The sequence below is a fragment of the Falco cherrug genome, chromosome 5 (genome assembly GCF_023634085.1).
Source record: "Falco cherrug isolate bFalChe1 chromosome 5, bFalChe1.pri, whole genome shotgun sequence".
Lineage (NCBI taxonomy): Eukaryota > Metazoa > Chordata > Aves > Falconiformes > Falconidae > Falco > Falco cherrug.
The window spans coordinates 19,605,816-19,626,206 of NC_073701.1; the positions used below are offsets into that span (position 1 = coordinate 19,605,816).

Here is a 20,391-nt window from a genome sequence, read left to right on the forward strand (position 1 = left end):
AATCTGGCAAAACCACAAATTCTGCAGTAACTATACCTGGGTTAATTTTCAACAGTTTAGAATAGAAGTCAAAGTTTAAGCACACAATATCAGTTTCTTCTGAAAACCTTTTCAAAACGGTAAGTATCTAATTGTTTTGCCATGAGAATATTTTCCTTTGTCTCAGTCTAACAGTGTATGCATTTGAGTAACAGTTTGAGCTGTGCCTAGTAAAACAAGATTTCAGAATGCTTTTTGCAACTGGAAAAATAAATTAGTTAAAAATTCTGATGCTGTAATTGCCCGCTGCTTGGTTACGTCACGTGATTTTTAATCCTTTTTGTAAACAGAACATGGACTTATCAGTTTATCTATATGACTAAGATAAGCAAAATGGAAGATGCATTTTTCATTGAAAATAGGATGTCCCCTTGGGATTTGGGCAAGGCAATTTGCAGAATATTGCTTCATAGACATTGAAATCCAGATGTTTGTGTGCTGCTGTTCTCTTTTGTATTGGTTAGCTAAGGTGAAATACAGTTTAAAACTATAAAATGTATTTACAAGTTCATGTAGGACAGGTGGGTCCAAACTCCTGTCTCTCAATGCTAGACTGCTGCTGTCAGCTACTCTGAATAAGCCTGCTTTGATCCACACGGGATGTACCTGCTTTGTTTTTAAGCCAACCTTGTTCAGCCCCAGTTACATCAGATGCTGTACTTTATAGATCTGCTTTGTAGCTATAGCCTGTTCTAAAACAGTCCACACGGCACACTTCAGTCCACATGACACACTTCAGTCCACATGACACACTTTAGTTCTTTGTGCGCTATGTAAAGTGGGTATCTTCTAGAGATGAGTTGTCTGGTCACTTGTCTGTCTGTCTGATTGCTTGTGGAAATTTAGTCCAGTAGCGGAGATGGCTGGAAGAGGCAGTTACCGCTAGCCTTTTAGTCTGCCATAAATAAGTTTCCAACTCAGTGAGGAAGTTGAAGAAGCAAGATCCTGTAAGGAGGGATTTTATTGACCTCTTCCCTGAAATTTCAGTGAACACTACAGGCTTATGAGTTGGATTCAAGTGTAGGTGTTTACATGGTAGCTGGTAGGTCAATCAGAACCCAAGGGCAAACTTTTGCACAAATAGTCTCACCTGTCCAGTGCAAATTCCTCAAGTGGTTTGTTACAGAACTTCATCACAATGTGACTATCCTAGTAGCATAAGCTGCCTCTTCTCTTGCTGTTGACTAAATAGATACTGATGGATGTTCACTGATGGAGATAATCTCCTTACAGCTGTGCTGATCCTAGTTGGCCAGCTGTGTTCAGGGCTGCCCTGGGCAGCTTAGAATAGGGCTTGAGACCATAGTTCCATGAATATTTGAGGTGACAGAACACGTTGCTGGTGCTCAGATGGACAGGTTTCACGCTCCATCTTTTCCTACTCTGCTTCACCCCCACTTTCCCCTGTCTTCTCATGTCCTTGGTTCCACTTTCCTGCTCTTTTGCTTATGTGATTCTGACACTTGTTGAACCATTCTGCAGGCCAGATCAACTCACTGCCTGGAAAGCAATCTTGTTCCTGCATCAAATTTTTGCCTGTTTAATGAGTTAAAAAAGTTTGCAGAAGAGTCTGGAGAGCCCAAGAGTGGAAGCAAGGTGAGCAAAAGGAATGTACAATGGAGAGCAGGGAGATGGGAGAAGGGAGTGGGAAAACTACCGATTCATCTTTAGGCACAGAAGTGGTAGTTTGAGTTTTAACCTAGATTTAAAGTGTGGTGTAAATGCACCTGAGCTGAGTGAGTTACGGACCTATATCTCTGATAATCTAGGCTGTTAGTCTGTGTTGGCTTCTGTTCCATTGGATCAACTGTGACCACAAAAATACTTTAAATCTGGGGAAAGCAACCTCAGGAACATAGCTAGAAACAGTATTTCTGTCTATTTAGTTATTAAATCAATAATCTTAATAATCTTCCCAGAAAAAAATGGATTGAAATGCATTTTTTTGTACCATAATTTTTGGTCTGAGAGAAGGTAATAAAAAAGATAAGCAAACGTTGCCATTTTGTCATCTGAAATTATATGAGGGGCAGTGTGATGTTTCTGATGCCCCTGAGAGAAACTTGGGCAGAGGTTGCTGGCTTGTTTCTGTTAGCACCAGAAGAGAAAACCTGTAATTAGCCAGATGATGCTCCCTGCGTATGGTAGTGAAATGCAGGGACTAGTACAGTAAGGGACAGAATCCCATTGCCAGCTCCTAGAAGCAGAAGAGGACAGACAAAGTCCTCTGCAGTTTTTGTTCTGTTGCTCACCTTTTGGCATCGCTGGTGAACTACAGTCTGCATAAAGTAGTATTAAGATAAGGCATAAACAATTCCCTGGGATAGAAACTTTGATGCCAAATTGCACAGAAAGTGCAAAGCTGTATAAAGACAGTTTAGTACTGTGATTGAACACAGTTTGTGTAAGCATCTTTAAGCAAAGCAGAAACACAGACTATTTATATATCATAGTTAATGTCTGAGTTGCTGATCACCTACACTTAATTGTAAAGTAAGTATTTCCAGGAATGCTGTAATAATGCATTATACTTTAGAGACTAAAAAGAGGAGGTAGATATAGAAGGAGTTAATATCCATTAATTTGCTAGGAATCAAGTTAGTTAAGAAACAGATTTGAGAGGATTAACATTGTTGTAGAAATTAGTGTTTGAAGAGATTGACTGAGAGGGTGTTGGGTTGAAGAATGTGAAAGGCAATTCAGTCCCATTGGTGGGCTTGTCAAGGACAGCTTGCTCCCCAGCCATGATTCTGAAGTGGAAAACATAGAGAAGAGCAGGTGCTGCAAGATTGCACTTTGAAAGCATATTCGAGCTGAAAAAGAGAAAATTAACCTATATCCATCCCGACTACAAGGTAGGGCTCTGACTTGCCCTGGTTTTCCCCAGCTTACTCCATCAGGCAGCAGGGAGCTACACTGGATAACTTGATTTAATGAAGCCTTTGTGGCAGTCATTACAGATAAATCTTTAAACTGGTGTTCTCTCTGTTTAACTCATTGTGCTGACCCTCAGATGTGAAGGCTTTTACAGGTGAGTATATTCCTGGAATATATTGCTCCTTCTTTGAACACATTTTTTGGAAATATGTAAGATGTGTAAGAAAACAGGTGGCTTAACACTACCAGAAGGTCTAACCATTAAGTTGAGATGGAGATGACTAAAACTAGGCAGACAAATAAAGAGGGATGTTTTTGCAAATCTTGGGAGGGGAACCAGAACACAGTCTGGTTTGTTTCCATTTAGAACTTAATTTGGCCTGGTGGGTTTTGTTTTATTTTTTCTCCTCCTAATTTTAATTCCAAGACCCTAGTCTGCAATACGGTTTCTATTAAAATTAACACATTTATTTTGATGCCACTGGAACAGGGGAGAGCTCAACAGATCATGCAGAGCAGAACTAAATGTTCTTTTTATGGCTAGCAAGGACAGGCATAGTAAATAAAGACCATGGAGGCAGGTGCATACATCAACTCAAACATATAGGTCTCCATAATGCGGTCTCCTACAATGGTCAGTACCAAATGCTTGTGAAGGGGCTGAAAAGCTGTATTACAGACAAACTAGCTTGCCCTCAGAACATCTCTTTTTTCTGTTCTTTGTTTACTGGTTGTATCTGCTGACAGAATTTAGTATCTGAAGAGAAATAGATTGCTGTTACTTTGATGTTCACATGTCAAGTTTTCTTGATTAGGATAAAGTGTATAGGCTTGTAGGTTTTGTTGGAATCCAGTTTTGTTGGAATCCAGTTTGAAATTATTTAAAATGCTCAAATGTCAAACACCTTAGAAGGAATCTTATTTTTATCAAACATGGGACAAGAACGTTTCTTTCTTTTTTTTTTCATCATTTTAGTACTGTAACGGGATCATTGGACAGACTTAGAAATAGACGTTGGGATCAATTAAAAAAGGCAACATGAAAGAAGCTGAGAAGCCTCGTACAGGGAACAAATTCTGCTGCATTTCTAAGCTTAAGGTACAGAAATATTTTAGCAATTTTGTATGAACACACAACTGTAATTGCTTGCACTTAGAGTGGTTTGGTAGAAGTTGCAGTGCAGACTAAATGAATGAATAAGCTCTGTTTCTTTCCTTATCCTTAATGCCTTAACCGAGGTCAAGCAAGTATGTAAGCAATCACGTGTTGCTTTTTATGTCCCTGAACTTTACACTCTGTGATGTGTTGGAAGTATGGTTGATTGCTCCTTGGAAGCTCCACCTTTGAATGTGTGTAACCCCCTTAGTGTGACGTGTTTACCATTCCTTCTTAAACCTGTGAAATAAGCCTTACCGATTGTGACATGGCAGTAAAAATTGGCTGTAGGTGTACCCTAGACTATTCAAGTTGTAAAGAAGCGGTATAAAATATTGTAAAATTTAGCTTGGTTTTAACAGTAGTTCAAAGCTCAGATACATTATTTATGCTTTTTAGCATTTATGGCAAATATATTTAAAAATACTATTGATTTCATTTCATAAATACTGTTTGTTGAGCCCTAAAGTTAGAAGGATTTGAATACTACTGCTTATACTCGTATTTATTTTTTTACTGTCAGTTGCTACTAGATTTTTGTAAGAAGGATACATCATTTACTCCTGTTTGAAATGACTCGTTCTGGGCTCATGACCTCTACCGAGATGGGAGAGCAGATACTTGATCAAGTAATTCGATTAAAGGAAACAATCTTAGTTCTGCAAGTAATTTGTCATTCAGATTAGCAAAGGGTGCAAAGGTCTTTGCATCCTGGTCTGGCTGCAGATGTTACTCAGTCCTGCAGATGGCAATGCTGCAGCAGATGCGTGATGGGAGAGGCTGTGCTTTCCCTGTCTTGCCTGGGGAAATGGGGTTCAAGGTATCTGAAGATCTTCTTGGTCAATGGGAGCAGGTGAAGAACAAAATACATTTTTTTTTTTTTAGAGAAGCCATATTTCTGTGCACAAAGATAGGTGATAGGATTTACGCACATATCAGTGGAACAGAACTGTTCACTTGTGTCAGTTGGGAGCACATCTTTGATGGGGAAAATAACCATGGAATATTCCTAAATGTAATTTGAATTCTTTATGCGTTGTCCTCTTTCCTTCCTAGGTGTTTCTGCTGTCACTATCACTTGCATATGTTGGTAAAACGATGTCTGGTGCTTACATGAACAGCATGTACACACAGATAGAGAAACAGTTTAATATTCCAGCTTCTTTAGTGGGGATCATTAATGGAAGCTTTGAAATTGGTAATCAATCATTTTACTATTTCTTATTCTTTGAAAATATAATACATGGGCTGAGCATGTACTAGTGACCCTCGTGTCCATAGCAATCTGTGGATTACTGTAAGTGACCAACTCTCTCCTACTGTGTCAGCTGGTACTTACACATTTAGTGCCTTGGAAACTAACAGGACAACTTAAATGAGGGAGTTTAGGCTTAAAAGCTGGTTCAGCTAATTTCTGCACTATTGTAAGATATGACAGAGCAACTAACAAAATAGAAATACTTTATGAGCTTTATGTTGAATTTTTCTGAACAAACCAGAAAGATTTTATAAACTTTGTTTGAATTTAAGGTCATATGTAGCATTTTACAGTTCTTTCAAAGTTTTTTGTCTTTTGGGACAGTCTTTGTCTTTGTCTTTGGGACTTTACAGTCCCAAAGTTGGTTGGAGTGGGTTGTCTCCTTACTCAGAATCAACAGTATTTCAAGATTTCATACCTGTACAAGTGTAAAGAAAGTTTCCAGTTCTACTTTTAGTGAAACTTGCCTTGCCTATCAGTGAGTTTTATTGCCCAGTGACAAGCTTCTGTCTTGTCATTGCCAAAAATGTCAAACAAAAGGCCTGATAGCTCAAACCCATCTAAATAAAGATCTTTAGAGGATGTGTTTTATACCATTTATAAATGGTACAATGTGGATCGTTATCCCTGGCTCAGCTGAGGAAATGATCTGAAAAGGGTCATATACACTGATGGGGAGGGGAGACAAGGCTTTTTTTTCCCTTGTCTCCTATATCTGCATGTGCAAGAAGAAGAAACTGCTGGCAACACCATGCTGCTTCCTGCAAAGCAGTCTGATGGGGCAGCTCAAAGTTATGCTACAGGAGGAATACCCAGAATATATTTTTGCTTTGATAAGGAGGAGACTTTAAGCAATATGAAATGGCCAAGACTGGTGGAGTGGTATGTAAAAGGCTTATTATTTGAAATAAATTATCCTCTCATATGGACTCTATAACTCTATAACAAGTTGTGGCATTCTTATCTCCAAGGATGTAAAATAACTATGAATAATCAAAATAATACTTGAAATGATGAAGAGCCAGCATATGTGGCAGACATAATTTATGAGGACCATGTAAGTCCTAATGATGTAAGTATACATCTTTAAGTGTCATTCAAACCACAGGTTCAATACAGTCTTTCTAGCAATCATACACAAAACCCCAGATGTTATGTTCTTTCAGAGCATGCTGCTCATCACTAAGAGGCATGGTTTTGTTCTTTTGATGCAAAAGATCAAAAAATTAGTAGGTGTACAATTTCTAAACTGATGTTATTATAGGGCCTGATTCATGACAGGAAGCCTGGCTCTTTTCTTATTTGCATAGTAATAAATGAAGATTAGAGAAAATCAGCTGATTCTGAACTGGAAGTTGAGGACAATGGAGATTTTTAGCTCATTTATGTTTTTAAATGGTCCTAGGTACTAAACTCTGTATTTTTTTTCTCCTTTGAAACTATTACTGAAATTAATAATATGTTATTATTCCTTTTCTCTCTGTATGTCATCTTTAGTTAATTATTTTCAGTATAAAACCACTTGGATATATATTTCTCTGTTTTCCTACATGTTGCGAACTAGAGTATCCTAGGAGAATAACTTCCTAAACCAGCTATTATTCTGCAGCCTCTAGGCCTGGTCTCTGTGTAAAGTAGTTTCTTTTTCTTCTCTAGATAGGTGCAGTCAAAAATCTCTCTCACCGCGATCTCTTTTCTATTCTGCCTTCTATTCTCATGCTCTTTCCATGTTGTGTAACTCTTTTGCAAAAAGCTGACAGCAAGGAATTACCATATCGTTTAGGCAGTTCCCTGTCTAGTTACAGTTTGTACAAGACAAGAGAAGCAACAGACGTTGAGCTAACAAGGTATACTAAAATTTGTGTTGTACTTGAAAAGGTATAAGGATGCCTTGGTTTGTAAATATGAACCAGGTTCTTTTTGCAGGCAACTTGCTGCTGATAGGATTTGTGAGCTACTTCGGAGCAAAGCTTCACAGACCCAGAATAATTGCGTTGGGCTGCACAGTTCTGTCATTTGGGTGTCTTTTGATATCACTTCCTCATTTCCTCTTTGGAAGGTGAGTATTTTGTTTAGCTCAAGCAGCTTCTGTGATCCTTACTTGCCTTAATCCACAACTTCTCCCACTGAAATAATATTGTTTATTGAGAGAGACGTTGCTGAGTGTGGGTAGGGTATGGTAATTGTAGAGCAGCTTGTTTCATTTTGCTCCTGAGATGGCTTCAAAAGTCAGTCATCGCTTCCTGAGGAGAGTCACCCCTCTGCTGGGCACCTTCCCTTGACCTTGCCTTCATCCTTGTGCTACCTCTGGTGTGAACTCTCTGAAGAAACAGTGGCCTGTGATACTGTCACATTACACTGCTAGCTCTTATCTACCTGGATGGGCAAAACAAGGTTATTTTTAAAGATGTCTTTGGTCTGGAGCCTGCATGACAGATCATACCTGCCTGCTGTGTTGCAAGGCCTTTACAGGTCATAATGGTTCTTTAACAACTTTTTCAGTATTTTTTCTTGGTTTAAAAAAATAATAATCTTTTGAGAAAGGAAGATCCTCTAATCTTGTTATGTCCAATGTGGTATGGCTCTGACAGCCTTGGTGGCACCCTCTGCTTAGGGTGTAAATTATATTAGAATATAAGAAGAGTAGGAGAGAAGATGATACAAGGAATTTCATTAGAATTTTTCATCAGCTCCTCCTGAAGCATGTTACAAGTTTATGTTAGAGGCTGGATAACAGACTGGATAAAACACTGGGCTGATGCCCTGCTAGAGTTCCTTTGTCCCTAGCCTGGTTTGTTACTAAGGCTCAGTTAACTTTTGATGCAGGTTTCCTTCTTCCTATAGCTACACACTCTTCTTATAGGTAGCTTCATTACTGAAGTACAGATTTATGAGGCGGTTCTGATGTATTTCTTCTTAACATACACGTGATTTCCTTTGATTCAAACAGGTATCATATTGAGAGCAGTATTTCACAATGGGAGAATTTTTCAGTTGTGCCTCTGTGCCTTGTTAATCAAAGCTTGATCTCTTTACCTACAGAGGAACCATCAACAGGTATGACTCTTCCTATGTCTATTAATACTTCTTCCTCAGTTTTTATAGTGTTTAAGTAAATAGGTTTTTATTTTTATTTCAGGATCCTGCTTTTGATCAGTACCTTTTGCAGGCATAAAAACTAGAAGTCAGGAAAAAAAAAACCCTAGAAGTCAGGAAATTTCCTAGCCTTCTTGCTTCTTTAGTCTGTGACTCCAGAGCTGTAACTTTTTTTTCATGCAGTTTTCACAGATCCCAACACCTTGATTAACAACACTGCCAGTCCACTTTGGGGAAATAAAACACCAGGTGGTTCTCACAAATGTTCCTCTTTTTGACTTGAAATACTATGATACTGCGAGGAGGTAGGAAACATAGTTGGACAACGAGTAAATGGGATCAGGATGCTTTTTCATTGTACCACATAAGAAATAGAGGTAAAGCAAAAACATAGATCCATTTTCATTTAGAGAAAAGAGAAAATAGTTTAAACTAGGCTAAAACTTACCTGGCAGACTGAAAGATCTATGTGCACTGGCAACAGGCTTATAAAGTAACTATTATGGAGTCAAAAGGCTCAGAAGCAACTGTTAAATGATCACATACAAAATTCTCATGCTGTGGATGGGATTAATGTCTTGAGTCTTTAGCTACCTTAAAGGGAAGCATTTAGTCTGAATTATCTCTTTAGGTTCCCTTGATAGTTGTCAAAAGAGACTACTGAGCTCTTGCAGAGTGTGTCACTTGCTGTAAGGACATTCAGGGTCTTTACTTTAGGGTGGGTCAGATTACCTCCTGGATGTGCCTACTGACTGTTGGAACCTTAGATGATTGGTAGATGGCAAAAGTTAGGTGAGATGAACCCCACAGTTAGCTGTCTTTTGTGATGGTTGTTCCATCATTGTGTGCTAGATAAAGGTGAATCACACTGCTGTAATACTGTATGAACATGTGATGTTGTGCTGTAGTTTTCTGTCTCCGTTTAGTAATGGATGTGTCTTCCGAGCTTTCCAAGACTGCATGTCACTTAAGGCATTAATTTTTCCATCCTCACAAAGAAAAGTTGAGAAAAGTTTATATTTGATAGCACTTGGTCTTAATCTTTCATTTGAAGATTTCAGATAGTGTTTTTCTTTATTTTATAAATGCACAAACTAAGGTATAGATAGGTAGAGCATTTTCTTGTAAATTATACAGCCATTCAATATACACATTAGAACCCATAGGTCCTCAAGCCTATGGCAATACTTGGGTAAGGTGATAATTTCCCTATTAGTTTATGGACAAGCAAAACTGTGATGTTCATACATATGAGTCCAACCCCTGTATGATGCAAAAACTGGTTTAAATTTGACCACATCTGCATGTGGATTGCTTTGCCCATGTTTGCTGACAGCAGTCTGACATTGATATAGGAAACCCAGGCTTGATCTCTGGACAGTAATACTTTCATTCAGAAAGTCATCAGGTCCTGCTAACAAAGCCAGTTTTCACTTGTTAACGAATTGGCACTGAGAAGTCTCAGCATGACAAAGTGGACCACGGAGAACAGTGGAACCTGAAGCAGACTGTATGAGACGAAGAAATTCAAGTTCAGGGAGGGAAAGAAAGTACTAAAGGTCATATAGTGCCTGATACACCTGTCCTGATGTGGGACCAACATGATTGTGCTGCAGCACAGTATTCTGCTGAGTTACGTAGGAGGACAGATGTGAATAAAATGAGAGCGGGATCCCCAGGTAGATTCTGGAGACTGGCCATATATATCGTTCTGGATCTTGATTTTGATCAAGATTTGTATAAAGCTCAGTGAGTCAGATAGTTCCTCCGAGCCCTGCCCAGACAGGCAAATTGCAGGCTATGTGCCAGTGGGTGCCTTCTCAGGGAAGCACTGACCTTCTGAGTTGAAGAGGTGTGATGGAGGTACAAAACCTTTCTGTAACATTTGGTGACATGCACCAAATATGGTAGAATTTGTATGTTACTTTCCAAATCAGAATTTGCATTGTACTCAAGCTGTCCCAAATCTGAAATTGAATACCTGAACAGGTAGCATCAGGACAGATGAAATCTCTGGATAGGGAGGTCATTGACATGCAAGGCAAAAATCTGTAGTGCTAGAACAGAGCTCTGAGGTAAGGGTCTAAGCTGGGGTTTCCAGGTGGTGAGGACTGTTGTGTAGAGTGCCAATTGAAGTTACTGGCATACAGCCAGTGATTTAGACACAGATGAATTTACTCTCCATGTGCTTTTCTGGGGGCTTATGAACAATAGTGAATCAAAAGTTAGCAGTCTGAATCAAGGCAAAGAAGCTGAAAAGCTCAGAAATCTCATTCCATGCAAAGGTAGAACACCACCACATCTTCCGCACTGGCATGGCTTTCTTTTAAGCAAATGGTGGCACCTGTGAAATCAGGGAGTTGTCTGGTTTGTTTCAGACAATGCTCTTATAACCAAATGGCAATGTTCTTGTAATCAAATGACAATGTATGGGCTTTATGCAACAACTACCCAAAACATTGCAAAAGACTCCTGAATTTCACAGAGATGGTCATGCTGTTCTTGCTAGCCTGCCCAGGTCTCTCTGTAGGATGGCTCTCCCTCCTAATGTGTCCAGCTCACTATCCAGTTTGGTGTCACCAGCAAACTTGGTGAGAGTGCTTTCCATTGCATCATCCAGATAATTTACGAAGATGTTTAATAGTGTGGGGACCAGTATCGGTCCCTGGGGTACCTCACTTGTGACAGGCTGCCAGCCTGACTGAAAGTCACTGATCACCACCCTCTGAGTGTGGCCTGTGAGCCAGTTCCCCAGCCACCTCTCAGACTGTCCATCCAGTCTTGCCAATTTGTCTAGGAGGAGGCTATGGGAAACAGTGGCAAATGCTTTGCTGAAGTCCATGTGAAAAACACCCACTGCCCTCCCTATGTCAACAGAAAGTATTACTTTGTTGTAGAAGGTGATCAGGTTAGTCAGGCATGGTTTTTCATCACTTCATCACTGTTGTTCAGGGACTGTCTTCTCTTCACTGACATGAAAATGGCAGTTTTGGTGGGGAGATGAGTAAAGGGAAGGGCCTAGCTTATGCAGTGGTTGGACTGCCAGGTGGTTAGATAAGGTATGGCATGGAGAGGGGAGGGATTTAAACCTAGTCCAGCAAGTGCAACAGCTTCTGGTGCTGGAGCCTTTCAAGTATCACAGCTACTTATTTCCCTGTTTTACAGGACAGACATATCCACTAAAGTTTAAGCTTTTGGTCAATTCTTTGTCTCCAGAATTTAATTAATAGTTAGAATTAAAATATTAATTATGGATTCTTATTTTATTCACAGAATGTGAAAAAGAGCCTGGGTCCTTGCTGTGGATATTTGTGATGGTTGGAAACATAGTACGAGGAATGGGTGAAACCCCCATCATGCCTTTAGGCATTTCATATTTGGAGGATTTTGCCAAAGCAGAGAATTCACCTTTCTACTTGGGTAAATCTACCCTGCTGTGATAACTCCTCTCCCCTGGAGACAAGTACACACAAACAAAAGCAAAAGAGAGGACTATTATGACTCCCTTCAGTCCAGTAAAGGAAGAGAGAAGACAGAAATTATTGCCTTATCAAAATAATAATACTGTAGAATTTGTAATCTAACTAGAGATTAACTTGTTGAAATGAAGCCATTTTTAGGCGCAAATGTCGGTTCAGTAGAGCTGTCCTAAGCATATATAACAATTCCAAGAACATTATTGTGTCCAGGCTCTAATTTAGTATATTTTCTCCTTTTCGTACTCTAGGATGTCTACATACAGCAACTGTAATTGGCCCCTTCCTTGGTTTCTTGTTGGCATCATTCTGTGCAGAACTGTTTGTTGATCTGGAATCAGTAGATGCAGGTAATGAATAAATATATAAAATCTTACCTATAAATTGGTAGGTATGATGGTGTATTTATCAGCACTAAAAGATGTTTCTTTGCTAATATGAGATGTCTTAATTCTATGAGTTTGCTGGTTTTTTCTTTTAGAATGGCAAATCTGTGTACAATATCCGATAATATTGAATGCATACATACACAAATGAATCTGCATCAAAATTATTTGACGAACAATTGTGTCACCTGGCTTAACAAAGGAAAGGACTAGAATGAATTTAATATAAACCACCTAAATTTGTCAGAAAATTAGCAACATTAGAATAGAAGACTGGAGACTATTCTCTTTCATCAGTCTCATTTTAAGAATCTTTAAAATGCTTTTAATATATCACGTCAGAGATGACTAGGAAAACACAAAATGACAGCAAAGAATGTGTTGTTTCTTGTGGGTTTTTTTTTCTTTATTTTTTTTTCTTTTTTCTAATAGAGGACATAACTATAACAGCTACTGATGCCCGGTGGGTTGGAGCATGGTGGCTGGGCATTTTGGTTTGTGCATCACTGAATCTTCTTGCGGGAATACCTTTTTGGTTTTTGCCCAAGTCACTTGTGAAGGAAGGAGAAAGCAATGAATCTGAGGAGAAGAGTAAAAAAAGTGTAGTACCATTGCAAGAAAATGATAAAGATGAAGCCAAACAGACCATGTATGAAATTGCTAAAGGCAAGTTACGTTGTATTTTATTTCCTTCTTATTTTAGTCCTTAAGATGTGAACCATGTCTGTGTATTTTTGTAAGTAAAGATGGGTCCAAGGTATGAAATGCATACTCTGTTTTTCGTCTCTCTGAAGTATAGAGGATTTGCATAGTGACTTAGAATGGCTTCTTAGGAATTAGGAAGAAAGCTAATTTCATAGATCCAGGATCTGAATTCACTTCTTCCCCACTCCTGCATTTTAGGTGTATGTAGATCTGGATCTTTTCTTCCACATAGGGGATTAATACACTGAAATCTGGTTAAGAATATTACAGTCGGTGTGCTGTGGACAAGTTGCAGATATTAGTTGCTTGTAGTCCACATTCATTGTGAAGAAAACAGAAAACCAGCATAAGTCTTGTGCATTTCTGAAGTCCAACTTAAAGCCATGAATGGGAATTGACAGGCGCTTAAGTGTCTCATAAACATTTCATGGCTGTTGAACAAGGATCTATTTGACCTACATTTATTCATGTTACCATTGGCAACTTTCACATCTGTGGTCTTTCAGATCTATATATCTTTAGGAAGCTATTTTTTTCCCCCATTTTTTTTTGCTAGTTGGAAAAGTAAGTGAATAAAATATGTCAAAGGCTATGATCTTCAGAGTAGTCTCATGATTCTGTATACCCAGTTCAGGGCCCCTTGACAGGACCTTCATTTTCAGAAAATGCCAAGTGCCAGCTAGCTTTCCGTGGTGTTTCAAGATGAGTCCTGCAAATTCACTATACTGAGAGCGATTACTCAGATCCCAGCTGATGTTGCAACATTGATAAACATGGCATCTTTCTCTGCTGTCATGTAGCCTTAAATGAATCCATGAATAAAGTACTGGTCTGGTGAGGAAAGGTTTCTAGCTCGGGCTGTGGGTCCTAGTACTCCAGAGGCTCTTCAGAGCTTACGTTTTCTTCATCATCCCCTCCTTGTGTTGGTGTGAATGTCCACTGTCCCTGAATATCCTGAACTAACAGTCTTCTCATTTCACAGAATGGTTGAGGTTGGAATGGACCTCTGAAGGTCACCTGGTCCAACCCCTTGCTCAAGCAGGGACACTTAGAGCCTATTGACCAGGACGTGCTCAGACAGCTTTTTAATTGCCAAGGATTTCAAGTTAAAAATTGAAGTATTTATAGTCAAAAGAAATCCTTCCTCAGAAAGCTCTGATTATAAACTGACATATATATAAATATATATGATATATATTAAAATAATACAGCCTATTTATAGTGTTTCAGATATTTGACTCAGTTTTGCAAGACTTGCATACAGATCCTTTTCTAGTAAGATACTTGCCTACCTCTGAGAGATATGTAACTGTCCTAAGTGGTGACCACTTTAGTGAAGCATGGTCATTGTTTTACAGATGCTTATGTTTTTCTGCAGAGTTTCTTGACAATAGCTCAGCACATTAATTAATAGTGAATGTTAGACAAAGAGGAACTGTGGGGTTTTTTATGGTTCAGATCCTGACTTAATGGGCATGACACAAAGACCTGTGTCAATTACTGAGACATTTAATTGGCTGAAGACTGGTGAATCCAGACTTCGAGATTACAGTAGGAATAACTGTGGTCACATCCATCTTCAGGCCTCTTCTGCCCCATCACTGATAGTAGCAATAACTAAAATCCATGATCAAGTTTCTGTGAGCAGGTTGTCACAGCCATCTGGTGTGTTTACACCCCTGCCCCCTCGTACATGCCAGATGCAGGAAAGGGATTTTGGTGAATGCTCTGCTGACATGGGATGAGAGAAAAAGGAGTAGGAAAGATACAGGAATAGCTGCTGCTGCAAATCTGTAGGTGTAAAGTTCAGTAATTATACACCTAAAAAGTTTCAGGAAACTTTTACAATAAGGTTATTACTGTGATTTTTGTTTTATAAGCAGCAGCATGCATTGGGGTGTATGTGTGTGTGTGTGTGAGGTTATCTTTGTGTGGAAGAGACACGGTGGGGTAGCCTGGGCTAAGCAAGTCATTGGCCTTTCGTGTCCGGCAAAGCACAAGAATCAGCCTGGTCCAGTTAAGGACCATTTGTGTTACCCTCTTCCCCCTTCAGCCACACTGAGTAACGGGTGATTCTTTTCATAAAGCACCACACTAACTCATTACATTATTTCATTCCAGATTTCATCCCCTTCCTCAAGGCTCTGTTTTGCAACCCAGTTTATATGTTGTTTATATGCATAACTGTGTTACAGTTCAGTGCCTTCAATGGCATGATATCTTTCATGCCCAAATATCTGGAACAGCAGTTTGGAAAATCTGCATCAGATGCCATCTTTTTAATTGGTATGTTTGCATTTTACTTTGCTCTGTTCTACCAACTAGTGACATCTATGCAAATTCCCTCTCTTTTTTTTATAATATATATAAATATGTTCATGTGTATATGTATACATATACATACTACGGTCAAATGCTCTTATCAATGAGAGATTCCACACTACAGAGCATTTCTAGATAATCATGCATTTCCTGCTAAGCGTCTCCTAATTTTCTGTGCAGTATTTTATAATCTAATTCTTATGTTTTGAATTGGCCCAGAAAGTTCAGCCAGTATGAAATTTGCACCACTGACCTCAAATAGGTTGTGCTAATTTCCATCAAGAGAGTGTGGGCCCAGTGTTTATATTATCTTGATTAAAATGTATACTATAAAGCAGAATGTAGATTTCATGTTCATGAAAATGATGTCACTAGCAATCTGAAGACATAGTTGAGTTGAACTATGCACAGCTAAAACTGCCAGCGATTTTCAACACTTTCCATCATCTCCACTACTCAGGTATTGGTCTTGGGCTTTCTGAAAGCCTCAGATCCTCTTCCATATGCAGAACGCCATGGGAGGAAAGCACTGACCAAAGAGCTGTCTTTTTTTGTCTCTTCGTTATTAGCTTGTGTTTTTTTAAGAGTGAGGACGAGGTGTTCATGCATTGGGAAATGGTAACAGCGAGTAGTTGTAGCACAAAGCAAATATCCTGAAACTGTATGAGCTTTTCTATGATTCTGTTTTTAACATGTCTTAAATTCTCAGCGTTCCCTTGTTTAACTGCAGTGACTCAATTAGACTAGAATTTATTTAATCATTATAGAAGAATCCTTTTCAAATATATCTAGCCATAGTTCTCTTCCTTAACTCAGTGCTCATCTTTCACAGTACTATACAATTTTCTTTAAAACCTGCCACACAGAATGTGCCAGACCTGATGAGTATTAGTATTGCCTTCTGTTTCCAGCATTTTGAAGCTGTGTATCCAAAGACTCATAAATATCATACATCTTATCTGGGTTGTGTTGACATTGTCTGAAAAACAGCCTAGCAGTGCAGTTTTCTATACTGAAATACGTGCTACATTGAGAGGATCCAAATTCAGGTTTGATAGCCTTCCTTTTCCCCACATTATCCATGCCCACCCATGACCCCAAGTCAAGTACTGTTAGAGAACCAACATTGCTGTAAGCAAAGCCAACCACGCCATGTGATGGTTGTATAAAACACACATCTTCCTAAATGTCTTTCAGTCAATCTTTGCTTCATTAAAGTACCAAACAGCAAAAGCATGAGACATGAGAACATGTTCAGTAATCCCATATCAAAACTGAAAGTCTGTTCCTCCTTTCTGTGATGGCCAGGGTGCACCAAGATGTGTTCCACCTAGCCTATCTTCCTGTTGAGTTCCTCTCAGCTAGGGAGGCTGTATTGAAAACCTGCCTATTTTTTTTTTTTTTTTGTCTTGGAACTAGACTGCAGCTCCAGATTGCAATTTTCCAATCAGTCATTTCAGTATTTCAGTCCTACCCTCTAGCTCACTCTCCAAGCAGTTCCCAACTGCTGTTGACTTTGGCAGATGTTTTGGGTATGCAAGGGAACCAGTAGAGACCTATTTCTGACTGTACTTTAATTATTCGGTATACACAGACAGTCTATGTCTTCACTAAGCACAGTCTTCCTTTATAAGTAGCTTTGACGGTCTCCTTTATTTTAACATGGAAGTTTCACTTGTTTAAATAGGTGTTTACAACTTACCAGTTATATGCGTCGGGTATTTTTTTGGAGGCTTATTCATGAAGAAATTCAAGATAAATATCTATCAGGCTGCGAACATAGCATTTTGGGTATCTTTACTGGAATACCTTCTCTACTTTGCTGCCTATTGGACTGTCTGTGATACTTCACCAGTTGCTGGCCTAACAGTTTCCTATGAAGGGTACGTTCTTTAAAACACAAGAGAACTTATGTCTTAGGGCACTGGAATGATTTTTCTTGTCAAGAATCAGCCAGGGACTCCACAGCTTTGCAACATTTTAGATTCATTGTCTAAATTCTCAAGGCCTTTCACTTGCATGAGACAGTAGGTCTATCTTCTGTTATACCTGTTTTAAACAGTAAAGTGCATTTAAAAAGATATCCACATCAAGACTTGTGCAATTGCATGTCCATATTAATTCTTTTACTAATATAATTATACATTCAAGTCATGTAACTGCAGGTGAAAATAAAAAGTTGTCAATTGAATTAGGCATACATGAATGCAGTTTCAGAATAAAAATGGACAATCCCCTACCTTTATCTTATGTTGATTTACTGGAATCTGATTGCTATTGAGTTATCAGAGGATATTTTATCTGCAGTTTCTTGATTTGAAGCCTACTATTAATCATCGGGAAGGGTTGTGTGTCTGTAAAAGGCACATGTAGGTACGTATGTAACACTTATAAACAAGCAAGAACATACATGCCATAAATGAGAAAAATGCTGTAGGGTATGCATACCTATCTATGAATTGATGATATTTATATAGAAAGATACAGAAAGGCATGACTCCAGGGCAGGAACATGTAGGATTGTGTCCTGGATCAACACTTGAGCTAGAATAGAATCTTAAGAATTGCAAAAGGTTACTGTAGGTATTTCATTACTGAAATATTTATTCATCTTCTAAATGTATTTCAGAATAGAACAAGTTTCATATGCAGAAAATACTCTGCTTGCTGGCTGCAACAGGGATTGTGATTGCCCACTTAAAGTATGGGACCCTGTTTGTGGGAACAATGGAATCACTTATGTATCACCTTGTCTTGCTGGGTGTAAAGCCTCAGGAGGAACTGGAAAAAGTGTGGTAAAGCATACTTTTTATTGTGCTGTAACTATGAAATATAGTAGGTGAGAAACATCCATATCAATATAGGGTGGGAAATATCCATACATGTACATTTGGTTGGATATATAGGGTGATTATTGTGTTGGACAAATCCATTGAGCGGCAACAGAAATTCCAAACTGAATATGAACATCAGTGTAAATTAAAGAATATAATGAAGGAATCTCCTTTTCTTCTAATAATTGAAAGAATCTTAAATGCTCAAAATGGAGTGAGAAATTATTGTCAGGGTATTGCCTGCTGGAAACCTGAGTGCCCAAGAATATTTCAGCCAAGGTAAAATTCCATAGCATGGAATTAATAATCTTTTATCCTGTAGATGTAAGCAAGTAACCAGGTATTATAGAACGTTTATTATCTTAATTAATAATGTATTTTCCATAAAAAAACTATAAATTCTAATCAGATTGAAAACAATTGAAAAATGAGCTCAATAAAACCCAAAATCATACAGCTTTTAGAAAGCCTCTGCACTTCACAAATATTTTAGAAAAGTATTAGATGATAGTAAGGGCCAGACACTGATGCCCTTGCTCACCTTGGCTGACATTTGAGAACCCTCATTCTGGCAATAATCTCAGTGTTTTCAGTAGAAGCAAGAATAGTGCAACACAGCCTCAATCAAACATCTCTGGCTTGTCTTTTGGCATATGAAAGACCACACACTAGGTTATGAAAAAGAGGGTCAGATCTGTTGGCACTGGATGGACTACATAACCAGACTCTGCTGGGAAATATAAGGGCTCTCTTGATCATGGCCTCCTTGAGGAAGCATAGTCGCCGCTGCATAGGAGGACCATAGCTCCCTCCTGCTTTCTAACCACATACACCACATACAGATGATGGTTGGATCTATGCCTGGCAGACAGGGAGAGAAGCCACCATGCAATGCTGCACATGTGTAACATACTCAAGTGCAGGAGAGAGTGGGCTAGGCGCCAACCATGCGAGTTTTACAGTAAGTGCGTGAATTTTGACAATCTGTGTGATTAAAATACTCTTTTGACAGGTATTTGAAAACTGCACCTGTGTTGCAGCCACAGGGCTTTCATCTCAAAATGTCTCTGCGATTCTGGGCCAGTGTGATGGAGAAGAAAACTGTGACAAGATGCTTCGTTATTTTTTAGTATTGTCATTAGTCTGCAGCTTCATTTTTTCCTTAGCAGCCATGCCTGGGTACATGGTCTTAATAAGGTACAGTAAAATGTCCTTATCTTAAGAAACCTACTGTATTTTTTTATGCTGAGGTTAAACACCCCCAGGAATTAAAAATGTGTTAGTTTGCCTGTGAAGGGAGGAAGCACAGAAAGCTGTTATGTCATTTCTGCTCTGTGTTAAGGTTAAGTATCGTGTCAGCTTTATAGCCTGTTGTTGCTTCTGGCTATCAGCTGTATCCTGAGTTAATGTAGGCCCACTGAGTCAGTGCGCTGAGATAGCGAGAGGTGTGTGATACCCATGTGTGTATTGATCACATCAATGTGATGTTGATTATGACACAACTACCTTGCACTTTGCGCTGGCCTCAGTCCAAGTGGATGATACCAGGCCAACAGCTTTTCCTTTTGTGATTTGGCAGTTCTAGTTCAGGAACTTCAATAAACGTCACCTAATGAGGATAATGAACTCTTTCAACCAATGCTCTAATTAGAATGGTTTGGACTTAATGTGGTGAAGAGTTTGATTAAAAAACCCAGAGGTAAACATTTCTTATTAATGTCACCACCACTAATTGGTGTACAATTTAATTATCATACAGATCTCTAAAGCCTGAAGAAAAGTCATTTGGAGTGGGTATCCATGGACTAGCTTCAAGAGTATTTGGTAAGAAAAGCTCTAACGCACTTCAGAAGCATAGTTAGGTCTGATCTAGAGCTAGATAAGGATCATATCAGAGCTATGGGCATGGCACAAGAGTCTACTTCTCTGGAGCGCCTTTGATCAGGAAGAATTTGGGGTTTTGTACAGATCTAGACGGCATGGAAAATTGGAACAGCTTTCAGTTTGCATTTATTTATACTGGGTAGTAGGCTGACTACATCTGCTGCTCATCTGAAAGCCACTTTACATTCCTTCGCTCTTGTTATATGTTTATTGAACACATAAATCACTCTGATGAGAGAAAACGTTGACTTTTGAATAGGAATCACAGTCCATATTGTAGCAAGTATATACTGTTAAACAGGAAAGAAAGTATTTGATTGAGGGTAGCTGGATTAAGGAAGAAGAGAGAAACATAAGA

The 20,391-nt window shown here is 38.9% G+C and overlaps 1 protein-coding gene across 7 annotated transcripts in view; it reads left to right on the plus strand.

The window, feature by feature from the left end:
• Nucleotides 1-20,391, plus strand: part of LOC102049625 (solute carrier organic anion transporter family member 1A2) — a 30,222-nt gene that overhangs the window by 7,912 nt on the left and 1,919 nt on the right. The window contains exons 1-14 of one of the 7 annotated variants that reach the window (XM_027797386.2): nucleotides 70-119; nucleotides 1,522-1,635; nucleotides 3,893-4,015; nucleotides 5,129-5,270; nucleotides 7,257-7,389; nucleotides 8,281-8,387; nucleotides 11,700-11,846; nucleotides 12,154-12,252; nucleotides 12,721-12,954; nucleotides 15,115-15,279; nucleotides 17,048-17,198; nucleotides 17,945-18,110; nucleotides 19,162-19,346; nucleotides 19,909-19,973. In XM_027797386.2, the coding sequence (XP_027653187.2) occupies nucleotides 3,956-4,015; nucleotides 5,129-5,270; nucleotides 7,257-7,389; nucleotides 8,281-8,387; nucleotides 11,700-11,846; nucleotides 12,154-12,252; nucleotides 12,721-12,954; nucleotides 15,115-15,279; nucleotides 17,048-17,198; nucleotides 17,945-18,110; nucleotides 19,162-19,346; nucleotides 19,909-19,973 (1,654 nt within the window). In that variant the 5' untranslated portion in view covers nucleotides 70-119; nucleotides 1,522-1,635; nucleotides 3,893-3,955. Of the gene's footprint in view, nucleotides 1-30; nucleotides 120-1,521; nucleotides 1,636-2,755; nucleotides 2,895-3,892; nucleotides 4,016-5,128; nucleotides 5,271-7,256; nucleotides 7,390-8,280; nucleotides 8,388-11,699; nucleotides 11,847-12,153; nucleotides 12,253-12,720; nucleotides 12,955-15,114; nucleotides 15,280-17,002; nucleotides 17,199-17,944; nucleotides 18,111-19,161; nucleotides 19,347-19,908; nucleotides 19,974-20,391 lie in introns of those variants that run through there. The other 6 variants (XM_027797380.2, XM_027797385.2, XM_027797381.2 and 3 more) reach the window with 6 other exon arrangements.